Source organism: Podarcis muralis, chromosome 3 (genome assembly GCF_964188315.1).
Source record: "Podarcis muralis chromosome 3, rPodMur119.hap1.1, whole genome shotgun sequence".
Taxonomy (NCBI): Eukaryota; Metazoa; Chordata; class Lepidosauria; order Squamata; family Lacertidae; genus Podarcis; species Podarcis muralis.
This window is the reverse complement of record NC_135657.1, coordinates 21557194-21584885: the sequence shown is the minus strand read 5'-3', so window position 1 is coordinate 21584885 and position 27692 is coordinate 21557194. Positions and strand designations below refer to the sequence as shown.

The following is a 27692-nucleotide window of genomic DNA, read 5'->3' as shown; positions in this document are numbered from 1 at the left end:
GAAAGTGTGATAAAATTAATTCAAGTAAACATACTTTTTATTTTGTTAAAAAAAAAAAAAAAGACATTTGGAGGTATACAGGGTTTTCAGTTTTTTTAAAAAATATGTACAGTAATTACAAATTCATGAAAAATTACTCTGGAATACTTTAGCCAATTCTAAAATAACCCTATAGATTATTTTAAATAATTTCCCATTCCCGTTTTAAATAGAAAACTAGTTTAAATTGTTTCTTATTCCATCAAAACTATTTCTGTTGGCTTTAGGATTTGGGAGAAAAATTCCAGCTTTGCAGAGTTACTGCCGTTTGTCAAGTCCAAGCTCCTTGTACAAAAATGCTAGTTGTGTCGAAGCCTAAAACAATGAAAAACATTTCACTGTGAAAAAACCAGCAGACACTTCATAGCATTTTGCACATTTCAGAGAAGTATAACTCCCTCTTTCCCCACTCTATTGCTGCTTCCCTCCCAGTGCAATTCGTGCTCCTGTAACATTGGGTATAATAATGTGGATTCTCCTGCAGTCTGTACAGTAATCAGAGTTCTTCCTGCTCAATTCTCTTTATAAAATGGCAGCTGTTGTAATGGGCTTTTCACTGAGATCAGAAAAGCTTCCTGTGAATTGAGCATTACTGTCAGGTATAGCACAGCTTGTGACTAGAACAGCAGCGGCAAGTCTGAAGCCGGTGTCACAAAAATGCTTTCGAAATTGCTTTGCTTCTTCCCACTGTAGCCAGTGGATGAAAAAAGTGTCCTGCTCATGTGTACGCACTCTATGCTAAGTAGACAAGCTGAATTCAGCTGTGCAGGGGGAAAGCAACAAAGAATTATTTTTGTGCACGTTGCTTTTTCGTACGCTGAAATTCCTTCGTGTTTTGTTCTAACTGATTGTTTTCAGCAAAAAAAAAAAAAAAAAAAAAGGCTCCCAAGAACTGCTTGCAGAGGTACAAAAGAGCTAAATTAATAAATAATTAGCAAAAACATACATATACATGGGTATGTATAGCATGTTCCTGATATACATAGTAAGAAGACCATATGAGTACTGCTACCAGTGTTGGGGGAATGAAAGTGAAAGTGCTTCCTTGCTGAATTTGCAGTATATGATTTAAGAAGCTCAATTCTTGCACAGTGCAGTCAGCCTGTTTTCAACAGTACCAGTCAGCTTTTGGGGTGGAAGGGTAATGGTTGAATCCAGGCCTCTGCCCACCCCAGTCCCCCAAAACAGATACTAGATGCTAGTGAAGACAATCTGGCTCGTGAATTGAGCTTCTCAAGAAGAAAGGCATAACTGCCATCTGTAGGATTCCTCTGGTTGGATGATGACCAATTAGTTGTTTTTTAAATAGATATAGCATTTTTTTCTTGCTGGGTGATATCCAAAGTTGGTGCATCGTGAATAGAAGGCGTCCCCATTTATGGAAAAAGAGGTGCAGAGTCTCTTTTTTCCAACAAGGGACCTCTTATTTATTATGGAGAAAAGTATTATTTATGAAACACTCAAGCAGAAAGCAGAACAATTAAAATATGTCTACACTAAATAAAGCACGAGAAGCGTTAATGTCATACACAAGCAAATGCTTGTAGGTACTGGGCTCAAGATCAGTTTGTACTGACCAATTCACATAACAGCTCCTTCTGCCCATTCAAGGTGACTTTGGGGCATTCATCTTAAAATGGACAGCCACCAAACACCTTCACCCACTTCAACTGTTTTGCTCAGTCTTCCCTTTAACCTTCCAGGATACATGCTAAACCCCCTCCAGGGTGTTTTTCCCCGAGTAAGTCACCAGGGAGAGGAATGAGAGGCGATGCATGTAGACATGGCCAGTCGAATATATTTTGCTGCCTGAGATGAATTGCAGCAGGACGTCCCCTTACCACCTGGACCGACAACTGAATTTCACTTCCACATTGATGATAGATAGCATCCCCCATGCACCCAAGGTAGCTGGCTAGTTTAGGGACTGCAGGAGAGGCCATATGGCAACAAAGGGCTGGCAGGCTCAGGAGGAACTGCTGGGGGTGCTCTTGCTGTTCCCACAACATATGCCACCTGAAGCAGTTGCTTCATTCTGTCTAATGGTAAGGCTGGCCCTGTGTGTAGATATCACAGGAGAGATGGTACTAGGTAGATAAGTGGTGGTGTGCAGATTTGAGATGGTTATTTGGGAATCACAAACACTGTGCATGCATACATATTATTCCTCAAACGTTCACGACCCTTGAAGGTTCGGTTTTTATCTCACAACATGAGAACAATTATCTCCACAATGTATAACACTGATCTGTGCTGTTTCTCTTGTTGATTGCAAAAAAGAGCACAGTGAGGATACCTGATTTAAAGAATCATCCCAAGATGGAGCACAATGACTGCCTCCTGGCTGAACATCTAAGAGAATATTAGGGATCTGAAGTCCTGAAACAAGCAGAAAAGGCCAACAAAGGATGAGACAAGAGTGGGGGAGAAGCTGTGTTTTTCTTGTAGAAACAAGTATATACTCTGCTGGTAATGAAAGTAAATTCAGTATTTTGTCACAACCCGTTATGCTTAATGACTGATGGGGATGGAATATTTTGAAGGTATCCTGTACCTGTTCGCTCCAAAGCATTTTTGTAATATAAACTCATTTTGGTCATTCATCCCATAAAAAAATAAAGTGACCCAGATGCTGGTTTTGCCAGGACAATTAACATAATAGCCATTCCATGTGATGCACTTTAAGGCAAAGAATGCATTTACACCAACATTGTTGTTGTTGTTTAGTCGTTTAGTCATGTTCGACTCTTCGTGACCCCATGGACCAGAGCACGCCAGGCACTTCTGTCCTCTCACCAACATTACTACTCCCCATATGTACATTCAACAAGGACTTGGGAGATTTATCACGCTTCTGGTCAAAAGGTGTGCTGGTCTGATTTAATCTGCTTCTCCGTAAAAAGTGTGTCCTCATCATCTTGCCCATCCGATGATGGTAGACGTCCACACAGCAGAAACTCCCGTTTGTCCATGTAATCTCTACTGAGCATTTCAGCCTTCAAGACCCAGCCCTTCAACCACCATGACTGTGACTTAAGATTCAGCCATCACCCTTCTCTGTTTACTCATGAGGAACTGAAGCCTGGAGCTGGGTCGCACAAAAGTCCTAAAGTAGTTCTCGCTTCAGTTGCTTTGCAATGTATGTGCAAGCAATAGCAAGCGCAAAAAAGGAACAGGAGAAGAATCTGATCTGACCCGAATTGGATCTTCCAGTGGTAGCAATAATCTGTTTGGAATGGAGGGGTAGGGAAGGAAGCTGAACACTGAATCTAGACCCACATCCCCGTCCCTTGACGAAAAGGTTGATGCAACTGCAGAGCTCTTATTTAAGGTTGTGTTTGCATAGCTCTTGCTCAGAGATTGCAAGAATTCAGCTTGGACAAAAATATTTGTACATATGCATGTTACTGTTGGATCGGGGCAACAGTCCTTCCATTGCAACAATTTCTCATATAATGTTTCAGCTAACCACAGATTTCTAATTTTACCTTTCACTTTTGTGCAGTTGTCTTGGGCATGGAAAGCTTGTACAGCTTTTCTAAGTTTACAGATGTATCTTAATAACCCAGCCAGAGGTATGCGTTGATCGTTTTCAGAGGCTGTGATGAAAACAGAAGGATAATTCTAGAGCAAAGGAAGGGGGGGTTGGGGAAGAGAGGAAATGTCTGAGTTAGCAGGATGGAGTTACTGTGCAGCAATTAATTTTTAACTGGGTGGAAGTCGCTCTGCAATGTCAGCAGGAGAGAAGCATTTCACAGATTTGATTATATAGATGAAGAAACCACTCATGCCAGTCATATTTGACAATTATTAAAAGATTTTATCTGTGACTTAGTAAAGCACTGCACTTGCTTTCTGTTAAAACTCCCCTGTAAACATCTTGTATGACTGAGACTGGAAAGAAACTCAAAGGAAAATCTTGCCAGCCCATCGCTGCTGCAATTCATCCTCCTCTCTTTCAACACAACTGAGAGATGTGTTATGTTAAGGCAGTGTTTCCCAACCTTTTTTGGGCAAAGGCACACTTGTTTCATGAAAAAAATCTCGAGGCACACCACCATTACAGCCCCGTGACGTCAGCGCGCAGCGTCACGCCGGGAGGGACGCACGAAAGTGTAAGATTCAATTTTTTTCCCTCCCCCTTGCCTTCCTTCTGTGCCAACCGCCAAAAAGCCAAGAATCGCGGGACCGCCGGCGGAGGGGGGGAGGGCGAGCGGAGGCAGCGGCGAGCCCCGTTCCTCCCCATCCGCCCCATTCCATGCAAGGAGCGCGAACAGGTGTGAGAAGGGGGTCAAACCTGCGGGTCGGCACCGGGGAACCTCCAAGCTTTGGGGGTGGGGGGGGAGGAGGCAGCAAAGCGAGGCAGGAAGGAGAGCGCGGCTTGGCGAAGTACTCGGCGGCGAAGGCCAGCAGGTCCGGCGGCCGGTGCCGCAGCACCTCCACCGTGTAGCCCTGCAGCAGCTCAGTCAGACCTGGCGGGATCTCGATGCTCATCTTGTAGCCGAGGCGCGCGGGAGACTCAACGGACGGGCCCGGGAGAGAGAGAGAGAGAGACACGACGGAGAGAGAGCGGGAGTCCCTGCTCGCCGTCGCCACCGCTACAACTACTGTGGCGGTTGGTCGTGGTCGCCGCTGCCGCCGCCACCGCCCACCTCTATCTATCTCTCCCCCTCAGCTTTCTACGCGGGCCTCGAGCCGGAGGTGGGGGGTGGCCGCCGCCGCTTTCTCCGCCTCCACGTCCTGCCTCCTCCTCCTCGAGCCCTCCGTCAGCCCTGAGGGAACCGCCGCGCTCGCGCCGCCGCTCTCTGACACGCGAGAAAGAGAAAGGAACGGAGCGGCGGGGTAGTCGGGGGAAGGAGGGGCCGGAATGGAAGCGTGAGGCGAGCTGCGCATGCCCAGCAGGAAGCGGCGGAGAGCGCCACAGAGAGAGAGAGAGAAGCAAGGGAGGGCGGGGAGTGGGCGGGAACACGCTTCATGCGTCACAATAACGGACAAGAGGCGCTCGAGGGATAGATTAGGACCTAATTTGACTTTTACAAAAAAAAAAAATCTTTCGAATTTTCCCCACGGCACACCAGGCAACATCTCGCGGCACACTAGTGTGCCGCGGAACAGTGGTTGGGAAACACTGTGTTAAGGATGTGGTGTGGTGCTTTTTTCTCTCCTAATCTTGCTTTCTCTCTTCTTAGGCTTATATCTGATCTTGGCAATAACATTTCCATGTCTCGTTACATTGCAAAGGAGCCTGGATAATTTGGGCTTGCCTGTGAACTGACTTTCTGCTAGGGGTTGCACATGACTTGTGTATTTTTTCATGTTGTAAGCTGCCTTGAGCATGGTTTGAACTGTGGAAAAGTGTCATACGGATAAAATTATGTGTGTTTGTAAGTATGAAGAGTTAGAAGGCAATTCTAGCTATGTTACTAAGAAGCTAGTTTAATTGCTTTTAATAGGGCTCCTAGGTAAGCGTGTACAGATCCACAGCCTAAAGCACTTTCTTGGTACCGTCCTACTGAAGGTTCTTAACTTCTGAACTGTAAAAACTGCTATTGAGATTCATTTCCCCCCCAGTTGCTTGAAATGCACTTTGTAGTACAGGTATTAAGAATAGATGAACTGGTACCTGTGGCCTAATATTCTGATAGGGACAGTAACTTTGGATATACTCCCTGCAAGTCTCATCAACCAAAGGATTACCCCATTCTTCTTGTTCTTCAACAGTTAGGGGAAGATGAGGGTCCAACATTGTATTTAAAACATCCAGGAATGGGGCCTGTGAATAAAATGAATGGTTTTTTTTTCACAACTTCAGAAAACTAACTATATAAAATGAAAAAAACAGATATAATATGTAAGCCTGCCAATATTTCCCAGTGTACCTAACCAGGTCCTCTAATTAGGTCGTTGTAAGAAATTAGTTGTAGAATCTTCATGCATATTAATGGTTAACACATCTGAGGAGAAATATTTTTCATTTGCTTACTGAATTTCATTTGCCCATTCACCCACTTTGGAGAGATCCTTGTAAGCCCCTTTAAATAACTACAATGCCTGTTCCATCTTGATATAATTGTTGGAAACCACACAGCGTGGCTGGGGCAACCCAGTCAGATGGGTGGCATATAAAAATACTGTTGTTGATGTTGTTGTTATCCATAGCAAATGGATAAGCAAATTCAATAAGATCGTCAACTACCTTTGCTGCAAGACCCCCAGAGTATTCAGCAACCCCACAGGTGCCATCAGTCTCTGAAGGGAAAACATCTGGAACGGGCCCACCACCATTACAGGGGGAAATTGCTGCAAGTAGTTTAAACTTCACCATGTAACGATTTGACCATGACAAGGGTGTGCATTGCACCCCAACCCCGCCCCAATCTGCAGTCCATTTCTCATACCACTTGGGAGTGAAAACTACACCAACAGTGTGTCCTGCCAAACATGTTGGGCTGATGACCCTTTGAGGCAATGCCATGAAGTCCCAAGGCGGCTCAGTGGCAACCTCCATATGGATACTGAAGTTCTCCAACACCATGCCAGAGGCTCCCTGGGCTAGGGATGCCACTGGACAACAAGGTGGTTATTGGTGTGTGTGTGGGGGGGTGTTATTGGGTTGTTCTTCTTTTTATTTTGATTATGTATTTTGTGTTTTTATATCATGATTTTCTCCTGTGAACTGCCTGAGACCTATGGGTATAGGGCGGTGTATAAATTTAATAAATACGTAATAATAAGTCTGTTTCTCTGGTCCAACACCTGGTGCAGACCCTCTAAGCCAGAGATGGGGAAATTCCTTTTTGCTGCCATCTTAAACGGGGGATGGGAAGGCTTGCAAAAGCCTCTGAGGGGACCCCCACCTCCACTTTTAGATCAGAGTGAGGCTGGAGACTTAAAAGGGAAGAGAGGGAGACTTGCAAAAGCTATTGCAAGTCTTTTCTCACTTCCCTTTTAAGTCCCCTTCACTCTGATCTTTAAGCAGGGGTAGGAGGCCTGCAAAAACCTTTGCACTTGAGTGGAATGAAATGTAGTAGGAGCAATCTCACCTGTAAAACCATAGCTCTGATAAGGTGAGGATCATTATTGTAGAGAGCTCCTGCAAGAACTCCTCCAGCACTCACACTCATCAGTGCTGTAAGCGCTGGCTGAGAATATCCCAGTTCATGTAACAACTTTATGCAGGCCTGGAGATCTTGAATACCATTGTGCTTCTTTGTCGTACTGCCATCTTTATGCCATCTCAGGCCTAACTCTCCTCCACCTCTGACAAATAAAACAACAATGAAACTACTGAGAAATGTTACACATCTCTTAAAAGACAGCCATCATTTCCTAATATATATGGAAGCCTTCCTATGTCATAAATGGGCCAATACATGTGCTTTGATGTCTTTTTAAAGCTTTCACATGTTTTTGTCAAATATTTACAGCTAAAGAAGTGATAAAACAGCTAGATTCACAGATCCAGGCGTGAGTGCGGTCAACTTTTGCATATGAAAGGGGACAAGGCAATTTTTGCAGGTCCTTTCTTCCTCTTCCATGCCCTGAAAACCTGCTTCAGAGGACCGGGGAACCCCTGGAAGAAAATGGGAGGTGGGGCAGAGGGCTGCAGGTGGAAACCAGCATAGGGTGCTTATTTACGCATCACTTAAAAATTGGAAGTGCCTAGCGAAAGAGAGGGTGAAAGAGGGCACTGATTTGCACAAAATGTGCATATGCTAATATTTATGTATGCAAACTCAGAAATGATTGCAACAATTTAAGCAGAAATACAAACAATCTCAGCAGTGTTGGAGAATCTGTGACCTATGTGTCTCCTCAGTCTGTTGTCTAGGAGCTAACTGTTCTCCCTTCTTATTTTTTAAACATTAAACTGAACTTGGAATGGGCAGCTTTTCAAACAGAAGTCTGTCCTCCGTAAAGTAAGACACCTGGTCAACCTAAATTGGCAAGCGCTGTCCCTCCCTCTTTTGTCCCTACAAGCCTTTGCTTAAAGCTTCTTTGGAAATGCAAGGACTTCCATTCAAGGGAGAGCTCAGCTGGACCCAACCCATTACATTGAGTATTCTGAAGAAAAGTTATTTATTTATTCATTCACTTCAAGGCAATGCGAAATTCTTAAAACTGTTCTGAAAGCAAAGTATCATTTTACAGTGATTGTATTATTATTTTTTGCCTAAGCTACTGTATTTTAAAACTCAGCACATATTTTTCAATACCTTAGGTAATTAGGAAAGAGGTATAAAGTTGCTCACATTCTTGAAACAATACAAACAAACAGCATTTATAAATTTACAGGTAAAACCTACCACCCAGAGCAGCTTTCAGATTTGGAAATAAGGTTGAGATGGTGAAAAGCCTGCTTAAACATTATGTGGAAGGAGGGGAAGCAGATATGGGAGTCATTTGCACTTCTGCTGTAATTTCAGATCGCTCCAGGGGTTGTTTGGACTCACAGAGCAAACAGACTGAGACCCACTAGTCCCATATCATAGCAGAAGTACAAAAAGAAGAAGCATGGCTTACTCAGGCTAGTGCCCACTTCTGAGTAACATTGGGGCCTTTTCTTTTTCTTTTCGCTTCTGCGCAAATTCTACTTCTTTTAAAAAGGCTGCCACAGAATAAATTTCCAAATGATTTATATTTTTTTGTCCTATTGAAACCAAGGGCAGCCCAAGGCCACAATCCCAAGAACATATATAGGGAATTAAATTCCACTGAAACAAACTGGGCTTACTTCCATGTTGTGTTACAACAAGGGGGAGAAATCTTACTTTTTATATATTTATGGGTTATATTTGTCAATTCCATCAAAACTGAATTAAGGACCTGGCATCCTGAGATATGCTATGTATTTACTGTGATGTCACAAAAACCCCCAGTAATGATTTGCCTAGCTACATTTTATTGTTTATTTTGTTGTTTTACAAAATCACGCAGAGAGAGAGGGAGAGAGAGAAACTATTTTCTTTTGGTTATTTTCAGCTGCTGTTATTGGTTATTTAGAACTATGTGGAACAGCTGAAAGTCCTTTATATGCTGCCACAAAAAAGACAGAAAAATTAGTTAATGGGATAGGTTTTTTAAAAATTAAGGTGACTTCTTTTGTCGGCAAATAAATCCTTCATTATTTGTTTTTAGGTGAATGTAAATCACCACAAGGCTAATGCAATATCAGAATATAATTTTATATGACATGGTGAAAGAAAAGCCTTATATAGTGGAAGCTACCACAGGAATAGCATGAAAGATCTCTAAAAGGCTTTCAAAAATCCAATCAGTTTGCACTAAGCCAAAGAACTGAAACAGTTGCATTTCCATCCCTTGAATTTAACTGAATTCATCTAAGCAACAGAAATTTTAAGAAATTATCAGCAAACAGTAGGTAACATAAATTTAGGAGGAAATTGTTTGCAAATGGAATGGGAAACTTTACAGTCAAAAGGAATGGGAATGGGAAACTTTACAGTCAAAAGGAAAATTTCAAGCACTGAGAATATATCAATCACATTTTCACAAGCAACAGAAGCCACGACAGTGGCTTTTAGTGTATAGATCTTACCTAACATGACAGTATGCTAATATCCACCCATCCTTGATTAGCATTAAATTTTCTGCTTTAAAGCTCATGTTCAAATCTATGCCATAAGCTCCATATACATGAACCAGAAGTGGCATCCTGCGCAGCTCTTTAGAATTGGCTTTATGAAAAACTGTAATTGGCACGCAAGTTTCATCCTGAAAATGAGGGAGTATTTTGCATTAAAGGATGTTTCAAAGTTCACAAGGAATACACAGGCACAAAAGCTTCAATTACATATTTTAAACATGTTTTTCTTATTACAGTAATTCCTTGGCACTTTGCGCAAAAGCACTCTTGACAAATGAAACGGAGATTAGCCTGCCACTGGGTTCGTTTACCAATGTGGAGCATAAAAACTCATTTAAATGCAACACCTGAGAAATCTATAAACCATGAAAGCAACTGGCTCCTCCTGCACCCTCTAATGATACCCATCTGCATTATGACCTGAGCAGCTTAGCACTTAGTGCAGCAGCAAAGCTTTTGTTATAAACTTAACATTTCTATATACATATATATTTATCTTAAAGCTTGTAAGTTTGAGATGAATTTTCCCCTGTGTGACTGAAACACACATAACGCAAAGTCAGGTTATTTTACTCTCCTGTGCATTTCATAAAGATTTAACACACAGGAAAAAATTTTGTGGGAGGGGATTTTTGCGTGAACATTTTTTTTCCCTATTGCACATGTTACTTGTTTCTGGTTGTTTTTATTTGTAGTAGGAGCAGGTGATGTCAAGCTGTCCTTCTCTTCCAGCAGGATAAACCAAGTATTAATGTGATAAGAGACAACTCAGTAAGTCTTGTGTGCCATGACATTCTCTCTTGCCTAAAGAAATAACACCATCACCTTCAATATTCTCAAAAAGTAAAAACAGAAAAAAGCAAATTTAAACTTCCCGAATCTCTTTCTGCAGAGCTGAAAAGAAACACTCCTAGGTCTAGTGAATATGCACATCTAGAGGCCATTATATGGTGTCAATTTCTATTTTCCTTCCAGTTGCTGCTTTAAAAAGGGCAGGAAGAGAACAGAAAGTCTTACCTTGCTTTTAGCTTCTAATCGTACAGTGTGACAATTCATTGTAACTGGCACCTCTTGCTCAGTGCGCTCAATAAGGCTGTTTTTCATCAATGAATATGCAAAACGTACTGGAGGTTGAACAGGGGAGAGGAGCCAAAAATAGAAAGTGCTGGCGGTGTACTCAGGATGAGGATCCAATTCAAATGAACAGGCCCAGGCAGGTAGCTGGGAGTAAAAAACCACAGTCAGTTAGTAATATCCCCCTCCCCAGTCTTTGAGATTTTCTCTACATAACTGAATCCCAGGCTTCCCCTCTGATGAAAGGATTCAAACTTCAAGCTTAATTAACTTTGGCATATGTGTTTGCCAGGAGTTGCTTTCCCCCCTCTCTCTTCCTCTCCGTAAATTAAGAGGGAAAAAAGTCAAAAGAAACAGTATGACAATGAAGGCAACAATTTAGCTAACTTTCCCCCTTCCTTAAAAGCTGCTTAATGAGGTTCAACAATAATGCAAGAGGAAAACAGAATATTATGTTGTTTTGAAACAAAGGGAGCAAGCAAAGCAATCAAGTCACCTTTAAAAACGATAATATTGGCATTAAGAAAACACAGCCATTGTGATGCTTATGTATCTGTTTTAGGGATGTTTGTCTTACCGACCCCTGACACCCCTGTATTATTAGGAAGTTTTGAAAATCTTTCTTCTCCCCCCCTCTGTCTGCTCTCTCACTCTATCCAACTTGAAATGCAGCCATGTCAACGTCAGTTATTGCACTGAGGCCATGCATCGGCTTTGCAGAGCTCAGCCACTTAGAATCCTTGCCTCTGACTCTATTCCCAGCGCTAGCCACTGTGAAGAACAAAATCATTTTTTTGGCACAGCTACACTCAGAAACTCAGGGCTATTATGTTTTAAGACTTAACACTCCTAGAAATGAAAAGAATCAGGATTCATTCTCTGAGAGCAGCAGGGTCTCTTACCCACTGCTTACTTTCTTTTAAGGAGTTCTGGTTAGTAGGTTGATAAAGGCTTTGGGAATTGTGGCAGTCAGAGTCAAAAAGCTTTACACAGAAAAACCGCACTCCGTGTAATTGATTAAAACCTGAAGAGGATCATTCTAAAAAGTCTAGAAAATCCTACAAAATGGGTACTATATTTAACTTGAATGCTACAATTAGGAGAATGGTTGGGGAGTGTGTAAGTTTACCCTTTTATTGCAAGTATGCTAAGTGAAATTTTGAAATATTTTCAGATAACTGAGTTTTAAGGCAGGAGTTAGCCTAAGGTTTTTAAGAGACAGAGCTTTTGTCCTTTGATTTATAAAGTTCAAAAGAAAGCCTGAATTGACAAAGTTGTGCTTTAAGGAAGGAAATATGGTCAATTTTCTCTAATAGAGTTAATCTTAGACAAATGAGGCTTTTTGGTTAATTAAAAGGGGTATTTATATAGGTTACTTCAAGACTGTATGCAGCAATTTACTATGGAAATAAATCAAGGTTCAAGTATAAGGATTCACTTTGTGTTTTATGTATGTAAGATAAACCACTAATGATTTTTCATTTATGCCACAAACCCACCCAATATTTTGTAACATTGTTTTGCTTAGAAAGCATTTAGGAAATAGCTGTGCTATTAATACTAATACTAATACTACTAATAATTTATTTCTAACCTGCCCATCTGGCTAGGTTTCCCCAGCCACTCTGGGTGGCTTCCAGCAAAAGATTAGCAATACATTAAAACATCAGTCATTAAAAACTTCCCTAAACAGGGCTGCCGTCAGATGTCTTCTAAATGTCATATAGTTGTTTATTTCTTTGATATCTGATGGGAGGGCGTTCCACAGGGTGAGCACCACTACCAAGAAGGCCCTCTGCCTGGTTCCCTGTAATTTCGCTTCTTGCAGTGAGGGAACCGCCAGAAGGCCCTCGGCGCTGGACCTCAGTATTACATTTTGCTAGCTCCAAAACTGTCCCACAGAGACAAATCTGGGGGAGCAAATGATGGTTTTTACAATCAACAGCACAACTTCCTCCATTTCATCATAAAAACAACTTCTAAAATAAAGCTTTTAAAATGATCATCTTGTTCATTAGTCAATTGGACTTTATTCCATCATTGAACCAGAATTGGGTAGCAGCCCTACAAACAAAGTAAAAAACACTTTAAAAGTGGGGGCAGGGGCTCAGGACTTTTGGGTCACCGCCTAACAAGCTGATACTATAAGCAACCACTTAACCAAGGCTAATGGCAGCACAATGTAGTTGTTATCCTATATGCTCACAGCATAAAAATCTGCAATGCAAGAGCTACAGAAACAAAAGGTAATTCCATAATGCTGATAACCATTCCCTCAGAATCCTTAGAAAGTCAGAAGTAAGTTCCATTGAGTTCAATGAGGTTTAGTTCCAGGTAAGTGGTTATACAACTGCAGTCACAATGTTTTGTTGTTGTTTCTAGATCTACTATTATCTAAAATGATACTTTCCAAAATACTCAGTTTTCCACACTATAATCCATCACCCTTGCAGTCAGCACTATAAGGCTATATGAAACGCACAACCAGTGCTATTTTTCTAGAAAAAGAGGTGCCGGAACTCACCATGAACACCTCCCATGTTCTCTTATAATGGCAATGGCGCCCACTTGAGAGGTGCCGGAATTCAGTTCCAGAGAGTTCCGGCTTAAAAAAAACCCCTGTGTACCACTATTTATGTTACCTTGATTATATCATAGTTTTTTGTGTATCCTTGGAGGCATCTGGATAAACCAAGTTCAAACTACAACTTGCCCTTAATTTATAAATTAATCTTGAGCAATAAAATACTAAGCTTAAAAATGTGTGGGTGGGTATATAAATCAAAACATTTACCTTAACGTTGCGAACTGAGTTTGACACAAAGGAAAAAATATCTAAATACAGATGACCGCAGAACTTCAGAAATGCAACACAGTAGTCTTTGAACACCTCTAAGTCAATTAATTTGGTGTTTTCTTTCACTGTGTAAATGGAAAGCCAGTTCTCCAAACCACATGAGTCAACCGGAGCTTTCATTAGCTACAAAACAAAGAAGAGTCCAAACACCTACATGTAAAAAATGGAAATTATGCAATATTCAAACATTTTCAGAAAGCTGGTCTTTCCCCCAGCTACTAATATCTTTACAGTAGCAATAGGTGACACGTTAGCAGCTTAGTGTAATGTTACCCCTGACAGTTCTGGATATTCCGGAGAGGTAGTGCTTAGTTGCTTCATGGCATCTGAACAAGTATGTTCCTACTCGTCTTCAGATGAAATGGTAAACCTATAATCTCTCTCCCACTGTCCTCTGTAGCAGGAGGTCATGTATATACAGTATACTGCATATGGATGTTAAATTTTGATCATTTGAGGGTAATGCAACAAAAGAAGGAATAACCAACCAAGTAACACGTTTTCAGTTTCTCCTCAAATACCAGCCATAAATCAAGAAAGTGCCCAGCTGAGCAATACTTTATATTTCTTTTCAACTATTTTACAGTGTTTCCTATAAGCTTCCACATATCTCAGCAGGAAGGACAATAAAAAGATGAAATGGAGTCCACGAGGGCACCAGAGCTAAGGAGTGGAAATGGGCAGAATTGCATTTCTAGAACAATGTATACTATGAAAGTGAATTTAATGATGGAAACTGTGATAGATCTATACTAACCCTGGAGGTCGAAAACTCTTCTGCTTTTTATGAAACAAAATAGGAAATAGTAGCAGAAGCTCCTTCAATTGAATTTCAGAGCCATCTTTCTCAAATACATAATAACAAAAATATAGAATTATTTCATAGGTCTGTACTTGAACTAGCACCAACCTACCGTGAGGGTGCTATTCAAGGAATGAATGGGATTGTGTAGTTTTGCTGGAGAAGGGATATCCATTTGCTGCATTTAAAATTCAACCAACCAGTTTTTAAAGGACTAAATAAAATAAGTAAAGTGGAAGGTCTATTGAATGATGAAGCATTGCTTCACATGAAGGATATAACCTTGTTCATATTTGCCTCAGTGTGCTAAGTGACTGCTCTGCTGTCAAGAGTTACGGGGTGGGGGCAGAACGATCAGTTTCTAAATAACTAAAAACAATTAAAACCACAATAAAACTTCAAAATAGAAAACTGGTGCACGCACTGGTGGGAAAATGCATTATGGTGCTTGTCATTAGTAAAGTCAAATTATTACTTTTTTCCAGAGCTTGTGTTTTTGAAACACACACATCCTAAGTGCACATTGTACTGAAAGCATCTAATTTACACTCTATTCTTCTAAATGTATAGAAAGCATTTTTAAGTCAATCCAAAAATTGATTAATGTAACTGATTAATAACTAAACATTGCACCCCTGCTTGCTTGCTTTCTCTATTACATTTCCAAGTAATGAAGAAGATAAGGGGAGGGCGGTTGGAGCAGACAAAAGCACTATCTAGTCCAGCATCCTGTCCTCACAGTGGCCAACCAGATGCCTACGAGAAATTGAGAAGCAGGACATGAGCGCAGGAGTACTCTCCCCACCTGTGCTCCCCGGCAGCTGGCATTCATATGCAGTTATCACAGCTAGTAGCCACTGACAGTCTTATCCTACATGAATTTGCCCAATCCTCTTTTAAAGCCATCCAACACGGTAAGGGAATCTACCATCTCATCCTTACTTCACCCTATCTTTATAATAATGAAGGTGTCTGGAACTCAACACTACAAAATCCAGAAGTCCAGTTGGGCTCATTCAGTTTAAAGTGTATATTTCATTCCAGTGGCTGGAAGTCTCCTCTGAATGATTTTTTTTTTTTGGTCCCCCTTTTTTAGTGCATGTAAGCTGGGTGGGGGAAAGGAGGATACATGTTAGGGACCAGGCCCATGCACCTGAAAGCCATATACAGTGGTACCTCGGGTTACAGACGCTTCAGGTTACAGACGCTTCAGGTTACAGACGCTTCAGGTTACAGACTCCGCTAACCCAGAAATAGTGCTTCAGGTTAAGAACTTTGCTTCAGGATGAGAACAGAAATCGTGCTCCGGCATTGCGGTGGCAGCAGGAGGCCCCATTAGCTAAAGTGGTGCTTCAGGTTAAGAACAGTTTCAGGTTAAGAATGGACCTCCACAACAAATTAAGTACTTAACCCGAGGTACCACTGTATGGACTTTTAAAAAGTACTTAATATTTTTTTTTTTGGGGGGGATATTGAATAGTTTGGATCTCTTGCTACTAGATGTTTGAAGCAACCTAAATGCTTACTTGCATATCAGCATCTTATACCCACTGGCGGAGGAAGCGGGATGCGGTGGGTGCGGTCCGCCCCAGGTGTCATCGCCCGCTGCCCCCCTGGGATGCTCGCCCCGCCCCCGCAGGCAGCTAGCCCCTGCCCCCAAGTGCACAGCATGCGTGCTGCTCCGGGTGCTGGAGAAGCTAGCTCCGCTGCTGCCTATATACCTTGTATCCCACTGGGTCTCCATATGTAGTAAGAATGTACAACTCATTGTTTCTGTGTTCAACGTGGTAAATGACTCCTTCTGTTCGTTGTTGCACAAGAACAGGAGACTTAAAAGGCTGGTGGCAATCAACCAACCACACTTCAGAGGCATTCTTGCTGTTACTGTTTATAGTCAGAAAGCGTTTGTCTTTTGTGCGGTAGAGATCCACAAAATATCTGCAAGGAAACAACAAACTATTAGCAAACATCACCAGTAGAAGCTAGTAGAAGTAGAAGCTAGAAGTAGAAGTAGAAGTAGAAGCTGCTGAATTGCAACTCATCACCAAACTTAAAACCATGGAGAGACCTGGTCTGAACAAAGACATTGGATTCTTATCTCATTATACATGACAAAGCCATTTTTCACCTTCTCACCCCTTGCTTTTTCCTGTAAGACCTATTGCAGTCGTTAAGAGTCGTCAACAGGCTCATCACAGCTATCTGCCAATCACCCATTCCCACCACCCTTCTGAGTAATACCCCTCCCCACCTTCTCACTATATAGAAGGATCTGGCAACTTCTGTTTCAGTGTATCTGAAGAAGTGTGCATGCACACGAAAGCTCATACCAAGAACTTAGTTGGTCTTTAAGGTGCTACTGGAAGGAATTTTTTTTGTTATCACCAGTAGAGATAGCCAAGATATTTGGATAACAGGAGTTTCCAAAAAAAAGGGGGGGGGATGCTATCCATTGCTATTTACAGTAACATGAGTCTAGGGATAAAGTCTGACTCAGTAAAGCAGATTCCTATTTGCTTATCTAGCCCACAGCGGGGCTGTATTTGCCTCTTGGCAAACAATCAGTTCAGGTCTCTGGCAGGAGTCCTCTGTCCCTCCCCCAGGCTAGCCCACTTTTTGCTCTGGCTCCATCTCATTGGCTTAAGGGCTGCACACTTTTGGCATGCAGCCTTTGACTGATTACCCCCAGGGTAATGCAGCTTTTGACTGGAGATGCTTTGGACTGAACCTGAGACCTTTGGCTACTGAGCTCCGGTCCTTTCCCTGTCGTGACTACAACATCATCACATTTTTGGATGTGTATAGCGAGTACTATAGCTTGGCATCTACTCCAGAATACGAAATCTTTCAAAATATTGAATCACTGTATATTACTTTCACTGAGGAACTTTGCAAGCCACATCCATATCTGACAATACATGAAAAGTATACTGGGTTGGATAAAGACTTAGTTGGACTTAGGTGGCAAGGAAATCAATGGGATAAATTGTCATGAATTAAGCCCACTGATTTTAGTGGGAACTAAATCCAAATAAGAATGGATCCAACCCAATACCTATTTATCTCTGAGTGCATTCGTTTTATTCCTTACGTAACTCTGGAGTTTAATGTTCTCTTTTAGTCTGCAATTCTCACATTTTCATGTTCCATTTTTACAGGTTTGTGTTTCCTTTTAAACCATTACCTCATGTACAGTAATTTGTAGAATTTAGGCTCCACAATCTATTTTACCACTTTCTGAAAAGGCAGAGATTGTCAGCTTCATGGAAGGAAAGGTAAAGAAAAGATTCAAGACAGAAATATTAGAACAAGAGGTTATTCCAAAAAAAATTCTGCTTTCTTTCCAAAGGACTAAAAATCAGGGCACGGCCAAACTAATGTAGGACAGGACTTAGAAAGTTGTGGACCCTTTATGCATAAAACCCAGCAAATTAGCCTCTTTGTCAATGGAACTGTAACTCTTCCAAGAAAGCTACAAGCTGATCTTTACTTCCTTTTTGTTAGGAAAAAGAAATATTTCTGCTTTTTAAAAAAACCACAAGTATTTGATCAAAACCTGCTCTTGGTGCATACTTTCAGCACACAGATAAGTGCGCCAAATCAATATGGTTTGCATTCTAAGAAATGAGAAGAATTCTATGAATGAAACAGGACTTCCCCAATTCCCTTGCAGCTGCCTCATGAAGAGCTGCTTCTGAGGATTGAGGGATGCTTGGGAATTGTACCTAATACAGTATGGGGAGTGGGAGAGCTGCAGCTGAAGGTAGGGAAGCAACCAACATCAGACCTCCATTGTATAAGCAAAAAGGCCTTTTGCTTGAGCTGTAACCTGGCTGGATCCAAGCCTATATTCATTTGCCCTGTGAGCAAATAAGAAGGAACTGGCTATGTTTTGTCTGGAGAAGAATGAGAGGACATATGATAAAACTCTTCACATACTTTATAACCAATTACATAGAAAGGGCAAAGATCTGCTGCCCCACTTATATACATTTTGATTTTCCAAGAGCAAGGGGGAGGGAATGAAATCTCTCCCCACCCTGAACTCGGATGTTGAGCCACATCAGACAGCATTCAAAGCACTTTTGACCAAGGCAGGCCGTTTTCCAAAGAGCGGAATCAGGGTCCAAACTAAATCCTGTGGTCAGTGCACACCCCTAATATTAAGCTAGAAATGATTTTTGGGTCCATGTGCTCCTCCTTCGGACCTCCCACTGCATACTGACAGTAGCGTTTTGATCCTGGCTAAAGCAAACCACAGTTTCCCATTACATACAAAATGGATCACACACGAGAGAAAACTGTTCAATATATTCAGTTACCTTGCATCATGTTCCGTATAAACAAGGTCAGAATGTTTTTTATTAAAATCACATAAATACACATGATGACACTGTAGGTTCTTCTGGGTGGTATAGAAGAGAATCTCATGTGTAGCCCATTCTGGGGGATGGAGGGGGCGGGGAGAGAAGGAAAGTCAAATTAGTGTTTTTGCAATTATGGAAGGAACCAGGATTTTAGTTTTGGAATTTGAGAAATCCATTGTGTTTATTTATGCTAAGTTGAAAATGTGAAAATAAAAAACTTTCCAAGCACGCACAGTAGTCTGTGTGTGACCCTTTGGATCTCAGTCACTGACCAGAAGCTTGAATTTAATGTGAAGAACGACAGATAACCAGTGCCGGCTTAGAACCTTTCCTTCTCTTACACAATAAGCATGTAACAGTTTTCATTGTTGAGTTAGATTTAATCATCTTTCTTTAATTTAATTTTCCTGCTCCTTTTCCCCATGCACCTGATGCAAAATATTTTATTGTGGTGAATATTAAAGTTTCCTCACAGCTGGCATAAACACGACAGCTTTGAGGATGCAGCTGTGAGCAAAAGCAGTTGGTGCAACTCCTCCCTCCTGACAGCAACGTCACTGCCACTTATTGGAATGGTCTGAAGGTGGGATAGAGCAGCAGTGAAATTGGCTCTGCGATACACCCACACAGCCCTAATCTGGCCCTCCTGCCAGTGCATCCATGCAGCTCCCACCTCACTGCCACCCTGTCCTGTCAAGCCAACTTACTCCTGTTTGCAAGTACCTATTGAGCAGTGCCTGTGACATCACTCATTATAAGTGACACAAATTTCTTTCCCAGCAACACAAATGCCACCATTAACTTTTATTTTATTTGGAGGCTGAAATAGGGATCTATTTAGACAAATTACAAATGCATGGGCAACATCTGATAAACCTGAATGTTGTGAAGATTCAATAATAGAAGTCTGGTCTTCCATCTGAGATATATCACATTACGAAAGAAAAAGGTTTATGCTAACAGCTTACCAAAGCTAAAGACATTTGGGATGATACATTCCACTTTTGGTAATGTGTCTAATTTCACAACAATACACGCAGACTCTTCAGAATGTGCACTTTTAATTGCAGCAGCCATATATCTGTGATCTGGGCAAATTCGGATGCGCTGGATAAGGGAATTATGAAATGGTAGTGCTTCTGTACCAAGCAATATTTCATTGTTTCCTTCATCTACAATGTAAGAAAGAAAAAGCAATACTGTAAACCTAGTACAAAGAACAGCTATTGTGTCTGTGTACTTTTTGTGATTTTTATAAATGCAGTGTTTTCCTATTAAGTAGCAATGTATACATGCACGTTGATCCAGCTCAAGATAGTCATGGAACAAATTAGGTATGACAAATCTATGTCCCAGTTCTTCAAACGGAATTAGAATGCAGCTCTAAATCCCACTTACCTGAGTGCCACTGAATTAAAAGAGATTTACTTCAGAGCAGACATGTATAGGATTACACGGACTGTCACAGCTGAATGAATAAGACTGTGCTACTTTTTTTTTTTTTTTTTTGCTTGATAATGCTATCTTAACTAATTCTAATGGCAATATTTGTACTGTCCAGGTGATAAAGATTCCATAACTAGCAAGAAGCCCGCCCACCCCAAAAGCTTTCCACTCTGGATGATCTTCTGCAGCGGAAATTCCTTTGGAATGGGGTGGGCTGGCTTTTTAAGCACAGAGGACTCTCTGGAATGGTGTGGGATGAAATCTGAATGGTTGCAGTCAGACTAGGGACAATTGGTAGAAATAGGCGATCCCTCTTACATAAGGAGAAATACCTTCCAGTTGTAGGAGGGGCTCTCTGGATTCCACCCAATAATTTTGACAAAAGAAAAGCTTGACAAAATGTAAAGCTTTATTACTTTACATCTGGCCTTATCATCAGATTTTTGCCCCTAAAATTAGGTTGTTTCAAATGTACTGTGCCAGATTATGAAGCAAAGCCCAACATATGGCTCTTAGATAAGAACAACTGCCAGCCTACTCATTTCATGTAGATATTGAAGAGCACAGAAGACAGAATACTCTGGGCACTTCATATGCCAATGGTCATGCGGAAGAACAGAAGTCTCCTAGCACCTACTGGGTCCATCCTATCAGGAAGGACTGAAGCCAACACAAAACTGTATCAGGGAGCTAATTTGACTACACAGCTGAATCAAGGCTATTTGGGAACAATTATATTGATAGCTTGGAGTCATTTCTCTATCGCAGGCTGTGGTTAGAGCCTTGGCAAAGCAGTGGGAAATTCCCTCAGAAAATCTTCTGGATCCACCAGCCACCAAGGGTGGAGAGCCAGTGGTAGTTAGGGAGACCCATGCACTCGCAAACTAGTAAAGGTAAAGGTACCCCTGCCTATACGGGCCAGTCTTGACAGACTCTAGGGTTGTGCGCCCATCTCACTCAAAAGGCCGAGGGCCAGCGCTGCCTGGAGACACTTCCGGGTCACGTGGCCAGCGTGACAAAGCTGCATCTGGCGAGCCAGCGCAGCACACGGAAACGCCGTTTACCTTCCCACCAGTAAGCGGTCCCTATTTATCTACTTGCACCTGGGGGTGCTTTCGAACTGCTAGGTTGGCAGGCGCTGGGACCGAGCAACGGGAGCGCACCCCGCCGCGGGGATTCGAACCGCCGACCTTTCAATCGGCAAGCCCTAGGCGCTGAGGCTTTTACCCACAGCGCCACTCGCAAACTATTTCAGACCAGAAAGTCATAGAATGGATGCTGAAATTCCCCAGGTCCAATAGCCTTAAGAGACTTCACCACCACCACCTCTGGTAGGGACACAAAACATGTCCCCTTGTTAAATCACCTTTTGTTGTAATGTGGTTTGACTGCCGTTTTTTGTTGTTGCTAAAACTGTGCATGGAAACACTGAAAACAGTAAAAAGAAACCACCCTGCGCAACAACAAGAGGGACTCATACCTACTTCTCCCAGCTTCGAACGAAATATGCAGCCATTTTCTTCAAAGTAAACATACTCTCCAAACCTAAGCTGTTTAAAATCAAGACAGAAATTAATCCAAATCTGCAGAATTAGGGCATCATCTCACATTAGGAGTCCAAATATTTTTCTGAAGCTTCTGCATAACAAACTGAATTCTTTTGAAGTTTATGGAACACAAAAAGAATAAGAAACAATCAGAATCAGCAAATAATATTTATTAATGTAATTATCCTAATTATTAATTACTCACAGAAAAGATTGGGATACTGGTGCATCCCCAGATATTTGGCCATGGGCAGGGTCATTCTCTCCTCCAACCCAGGCTGCTGGAAGGTTTTAATTTTTTTTTAATTTGTGTGTGTGGGTGGTGGTTGTTATTGTTGTTTCTTTTTATTGAGGGAGGGGAGATGTGTCTGGGATGAGAGGAGCTGGGGCAAATCACAGCGGTTCAGGGTATGGGAAAGTATGGTGTGGGAGGTGGAGTAGGTTGGATAAGGGGCACAAAGCACAGGCTGTTAGTGACTGAGCCATGTGCCAGCCCCTCCTCCAACCTGGAGAATTCTGGTTGTCATATCAGCCAGCCCTTGGGTCTGCGGCTGCTGTTGCTGAATGCCAAATCAGCTCTGAATAAGACCTCCCTCTCCGTGATCGGATTATGGATGAGGAGGTCAATCTGGTCTGTATCACTGCGACCTGGGGGCGGGGGGAGCAGGATGGAATTGATCTCAGCTGTGCCCACCTGAGTACTCAGGGCAGCATCAGGGCTGGTTTAGTGCCCACCTCACTGCCTAGCAATCTCCCTGAGTGCTGGCATTGGGGGACTTCAACATCCATGCTGAAGTGACTGGCTCAGGACCTCAGGACCATGGGGCTGTCTCAACATGTCATGGGGCTGTCCCAGCTGTGCCTCTATCAGGACAAGGATAGCTTCTGTCATCTATGCTCTGGTAATAAGGCAGTGTGTTGTATGTGGGGCTGCCTCTGAAGAAAGTTCATAAACTTCAGCTGGTGCAGAATCCAGCAGCCAGGTTGGTCACTGGAGCAAGATGGTTTGAGCCTATACTGTCAATCCTGGCCCAACTGCACTGGTTGTCAGTTAATTTCCAGGCCCAGTTAAGAATGCTTAAATGGCTTAGGACCACAATACCTCATGGACTGCCTCTACTCATATAAACCGACCCAGACCCTGCAATCATCATTTAAGTCTCTTCTTCGTGTGGCTTCTCCGTTAGAGGTCCGGAGGGTGGGAACATGAGAATGTGCCTTTTCTGCAGCGGCTCCCTGCTTGTGGAGTGCTCCCCCCATGTATTTTCTTACCACTGGGCTGCTCAGACTGGATGAATACTTGTCATAATGAGCTTCTAATCTTCGTTTGATCCTCTTTGTCATAGCCATATATTTTGCTGAACAAGCTCTCCAGTTCTCCTGTTCTGACTCTAGAAGATCCTGGTACAAAACAAGCCACAAAAAGCCAAGTTCTATTAAGTAGGAACTGCATTCTTTGTCATGCATTGTAGAACTATGCTCAACAAACTTGGCCTTGCAGCAATTTGGCCAATACTATTTTGTATACTAAATGACAGGGGGGTTAAGTCAGGAGCACACTAAGCATGTTAACCATGTGAACATAATTAATTTTTTTCAATCTTGGGGAACTCAATAAGCCATGAGATCATATGGGAGTGGGGGTTATTTCTCTTTCTGTCACACTCCTCAAAGTATTGCCTCTCCAAAGGTGCTATTTGCACTTCAAGGGAAGTCTTCATTGATGCTATTGATGGTTTCCCTTGCAAGCTGCAAGTAGCAGCTTTGGAGATGTGAACTTTGTCAGGATCATGGGAGGCAGAGGGAGTATTAACCCCCATTCTCAGCCTTCATGGTCCTTAGGCTGCTTAGGCTTAAACTGCATTTAGACTATTAATGTCATTTCTAGTTTGGCCTTCAGAACAGAAGGTACCATTGTAAACGTAAACATTGTGCAAACACAAAGATTGTCAGTGTACCTCACTTTGCACATGGAAGAGGATTTCTGCTCATCAAGAAAAAAGGATGTGAGATCTCTGCTCTATGAACTATTTAGGGTCTTCTCTATCCTTCTACACAAGGATTCGAGGATTGACTGGGCTGAAATATTTGTTCAAATGGCATACCTTACAGGAAAAGAACCTCCATGATCGAATGGCTCCATGGGAATGAGGAACAACAGAGGGATTTCTCAGGTACTTCGCAAAGAAATATGCCTGTAGCTTTGTTTGACTACAAGATCTTAGGACTGCAGATACAGAATATTTAGAGTGGTTCTTGCAGTGACTAGTACTGCCCTTCAGGAGGCGAAGAAAGTAAATGGAGCCTAAAAACATGATGACAACATATTCATTTTACTTGATTCTTCATTCTTAAAAAATATATTTGTGATTCCAAAGTCATGTCAGGCTTGATTAAAGTAGACACCACCACATGGTATGAACTGATGGTAAGATTTCCCTCCCAGATATGCAGCATGTACAGGAATCAGAGTGAAAGCTGGGGAGGGAAAAGAAACAATTGTAAACATTTCTTCACTGCTTTCCAAAAACAGTATATATGTTAAAAGGTTGTAAGAATTCCCACATGATGCTCAATATTGCCAGTATCATCACAGTTAAAAGATGCCTTAAAATATAACAGTGAAGCAATTATATTTTGCAACATAAGATCCTAACAGCCCATGCCATCTCCCCATAAAGAACCAGGGGACTCATCTCAGGAATTCAGGCAGCAGCGCCCAGGTGACTTATTCCTTGCAGCACTGAGGCAGCTCATAGGCTGAATGAATTACTGGTGTGATTTTTCCTGTGCTGCAGTAGCATTCTTATAAAGCATATTTACTTCTCAGCAAGCAACCACAGAGCTGCACCGTTACTATAGCATATACAACCTAAGGAGCAGTTATTTCCCATATATTTGCTGTTTTAGTAAATAAGGACATTTATTGTCTGTAACGATGCCATGGGGATTTGAAGCAGAATTTAGCTAAATTTCAGTACAATGACCATTTCTAGTTCGGCAAAATCAGTAGGAATGCAGCATCAGGACCTACCTTTTAACTTTCTGCCTTTCCGTAAGCAGGTATATAATACTTCAAGGGGAAAACGCGAATCTCACGGCGGAAGCCGCTACAGCTCAGAATCTGTTGATCGCTGACAAGCGCAGCAGCATGGTGAGACGAACTGCGATGGCATCATAGTTCCGCGACTGAACGCCTCGGTTGCCCTCACTCGACACGCTGGACACCGTTGCCCATAAGCAAGATGGCGGCCAAGGCCGCTTTCCAGAGTCACTAGTTTGCCCTTAGACAAAATGGTAGCCCAGCATCACACGTCCCTTCTATCGTTTTCCCTGCCCGTACATAAGATGCCGGAGAACCTGGATCCTCCTGTCTCCATTTTGGTTCCGGGCATTTAAATATCCCACCCCCAAAAAACCCAAAAACAAAACCCTGATTTGAGATCATTATCCCAACTTCACTCTCTCTCTCGTTAAAATTATATTCTGATATTTTATCCCGAGCCGAAGCCGAAATAAAATATTTATACTTTTTAAGTTTTCATAACGATTTTGGGTTGTTTTCTTTAAAGAGGGAGCTACTGTGCCTTAACATGACGGGCAGAAAAATCAACAGGTGAAGTTCCTCCCCGTCTTCCTATGGCTCCACAGAGTAGGCGCGATAGGGATGAGAGGGAAGCTTCGTCGGCTATATTCCTTCTGCTATGGTGGTGGAGAGTCTTCAGACCACGTCTTCCCCACTTTGAAAAGAAACGCTCAAAGAGTTCATATAAAACTCCTGCGGCGGAGCAGTTATAAGCAAGCCTCGAAAGCTTCCCATGTCCATCTCCCCTCACAGTTGCCGCAGCTTACCCGACCGCGCAACGTCCCTTAGCCCTTATCAAAGATGGCGCCCAACGTCCCTCCTCTCCCTCCGGGCTCCATGGGAGGTTCTCTGTCACAGCTGCTGCTGGAAAAGATTGAGGCGAAAGCTCTGAGGCGGCTTCCCCCTCCCCCCCATGTGCTCTCCCTCTCTCAGTGAGGCGGCGGGTCGCTCGGGGCTATTCTTTCCCCCTTGCACTTCGCTTCCCACCCCGCCTCACTCTTTCTATACATCTATAATTTTTGGCGCGCTCTCCCTCAAGTTTGAGCCCCGGCGCGAGCCGCTCCCGCCATGAGCGCTTCTCCCCCAGCTGACAGGTGTCAGGCAGAAGGAGAGGAGGGAGACGCCGGAGGAGCCCGGGAAGGAAGCCGGCAGGCAGCCGCCAAAGCCCGCTGGGTGCTCCTCAGACAGGTACCTTTCCCTTTCCCAGCCAAGGACGTCGTTATCCTCCTCACCATCCTCATCGTCAGGGGGTCCCTGCCTGTCTCTCCGTCTCTCTCTAGCACCTTCTGGGTCGGCGAAGGGCTTCCGCCGTCATCATTTCACTTTTATTTTTCACAGCGCCCCGCGAGGAGAGCCCCATTTCAGGGACGGGGGTGGTGGTGGGGAAATGAGATAAGGGCATGACTTCACGCAAAGTTGGAAGGGACCCCGAGGAGGACCATGTAGTCCCGTGGTTCCCAACGCGGGGCACACGCCCCACAGGTGGGGGGGGGGGACAATTTGATTTTCAAGGGGGGCAATTCGAGAATGAGTTATTAACAGTGAATGATGGCCTTATAAGCTTCCTTCAGGTGACTATGAGTTCACTTTTTGAATAATAAGAATCATATGGGGGGGGGATCAGGATTTTAGAGATGCTTAGGTGGGGCATGGCCAAAAAAAAGGTTGGGAACCACTGATTTAGTCCAACCCCCTGCAATGCAGCTGCCCCATACGGGGATCGAACCTGCAATCTTGGCAATTATCAGCACCATGCTCTACCAGGCATGGCCAAACTTGGCCCTTTGGGACTACAATTCCCATCATCCCTTACCATTGGTCCTGTTAGCTAGGGATGATGGGAGTTGTAGTCCCAAAAACATCTGGCGGGCCAAGTTTGGCCATGCCTGCAACTTGCCCAAAGTGCCCTCCCTGATCTTGAGGTTGTGAATGAACCAAAGTCCAATATACCTCCCCCCCCGCTGTTTCTGTTAGTAATATAATTTATTTCAATTTTTATCCCGCCCTTTAAGGAGCTCCGGGTGGATGTTCGTGGTTCTAGTCAACATTTCTATCCTTGCAACAACCCTGTGAAGTAGGTTAGGTTGAAGGGGAGTATTGGACTCAAGGTTGCCCATTCATGGCTGAATGGTGGCTCTTGTCTCGAATCTTTCCAGCCCTGATGCAACCCTCTAACTCAGGGGGCTGCAAGCGTTTTCAGCAGGGGGCCGGTCCACTGTCCCTCAGACCTTGTGGGGGGCCGGACTATATTTTGAAGGGGAAAAAAGAATGAATTCCTATGCCCCACAAATAACCCAGAGATGCATTTTAAATAAAAGGACACATTCTACTCATGTAAAAACACCAGGCAGGTCCAGGGGCGCCGACTTATAAAAAATATTGGGGGGGCCCATGCTGGTCAAGGAAGGCTCCCCTTCTCCAAAGCAGACCCGATCCAGGCGGCTCCATAAAGCTCCTGGAGAGAGGCGGGGTGGGGGGGGGGCGCGGAGAGACAATGCCAAAACTCAGGGGGCTCCTTGAGCCAATTGCCAGAGATGAGCCCCGCAGGGGGAGGCAGGGTCCTCTATAGCCCACCCCAGCTGCCCTTCTTGTATCTACAGCCAGTTTGGCAGGGGGCGGTGGAAGGGTCTGGAAGGAGCGGGGACCACCGCGGAGCACACATACCGGGAGCTGGAGAGGCGAGGCCCAGCCGAGAAGGGGCCAGCCCGGAAGGCGCAGCTTCACAGCCGAAGCTGTCCTCGGCTTGGGGAGCTGGAGAAGCTGTCGGGTCAGGGCCCTGGCGCAGGCCTAGCCGCTCCCGCGACGCCTCTTTGCTCCCGGGATCGGGGCCGCCAGCTCAGCGCTGGAGCCGAGGGAGCCCCCAGGCAG

The 27692-nt window shown here is 43.3% G+C and overlaps 2 protein-coding genes across 6 annotated transcripts in view; one reads left to right on the top strand and one right to left on the bottom strand.

The window, feature by feature from the left end:
• Positions 1-10: 10 nt before the first annotated feature.
• Positions 11-26279, bottom strand: PREPL (prolyl endopeptidase like). 5 transcript variants are annotated; one of them, XM_077925524.1, is made up of 15 exons: positions 26017-26279; positions 24774-25023; positions 23845-24217; positions 23012-23140; positions 21673-21742; positions 19715-19918; positions 18702-18822; positions 16101-16317; positions 13515-13700; positions 10664-10867; positions 9599-9774; positions 7083-7299; positions 5663-5812; positions 3528-3663; positions 11-2418 (listed from the first exon to the last, which is right to left on the bottom strand). In XM_077925524.1, the coding sequence occupies exons 3-15, from the start codon at positions 24052-24054 to the stop codon at positions 2240-2242; spliced, it is 2199 nt and encodes a 732-aa protein (XP_077781650.1). In that variant the 5' UTR covers positions 24055-24217; positions 24774-25023; positions 26017-26279; the 3' UTR covers positions 11-2239. The 5 variants fall into 5 exon arrangements, 4 of the variants coding, with proteins under 4 accessions (XP_077781650.1, XP_077781651.1, XP_077781649.1 ...); XM_077925525.1 differs by having other exon boundaries at positions 26057-26279; XM_077925523.1 differs by lacking the exon at positions 26017-26279 and adding an exon at positions 25592-25685.
• CAMKMT (calmodulin-lysine N-methyltransferase) overlaps positions 25882-27692 on the top strand; it is a 239651-nt gene continuing 237840 nt past the window's right edge. Inside the window, exon 1 of the mRNA XM_028724823.2 lies at positions 25882-26012. Within this exon, the coding sequence (XP_028580656.2) occupies positions 25893-26012 (120 nt within the window). The 5' untranslated portion in view covers positions 25882-25892. The remainder of the gene's footprint in view (positions 26013-27692) is intronic.

Bases quoted from the DNA above. Each gene is read 5' to 3' on its own strand.
- PREPL (XM_077925524.1), bottom strand. From the start codon at position 24,054: ATGTTTTTAGGCTCCATTTACTTTCTTCGCCTCCTGAAGGGCAGTACT. The intron at 18,823-19,714 runs GTAAGCTGTTAG...TCCATCCCCCAG, and splicing joins CCCAAATGTCTTTAGCTTTG to AATGGGCTACACATGAGATT. The intron at 3,664-5,662 runs GTACCAGTTCAT...CCTTTGCTCTAG, and splicing joins ATCAGAATATTAGGCCACAG to AATTATCCTTCTGTTTTCAT.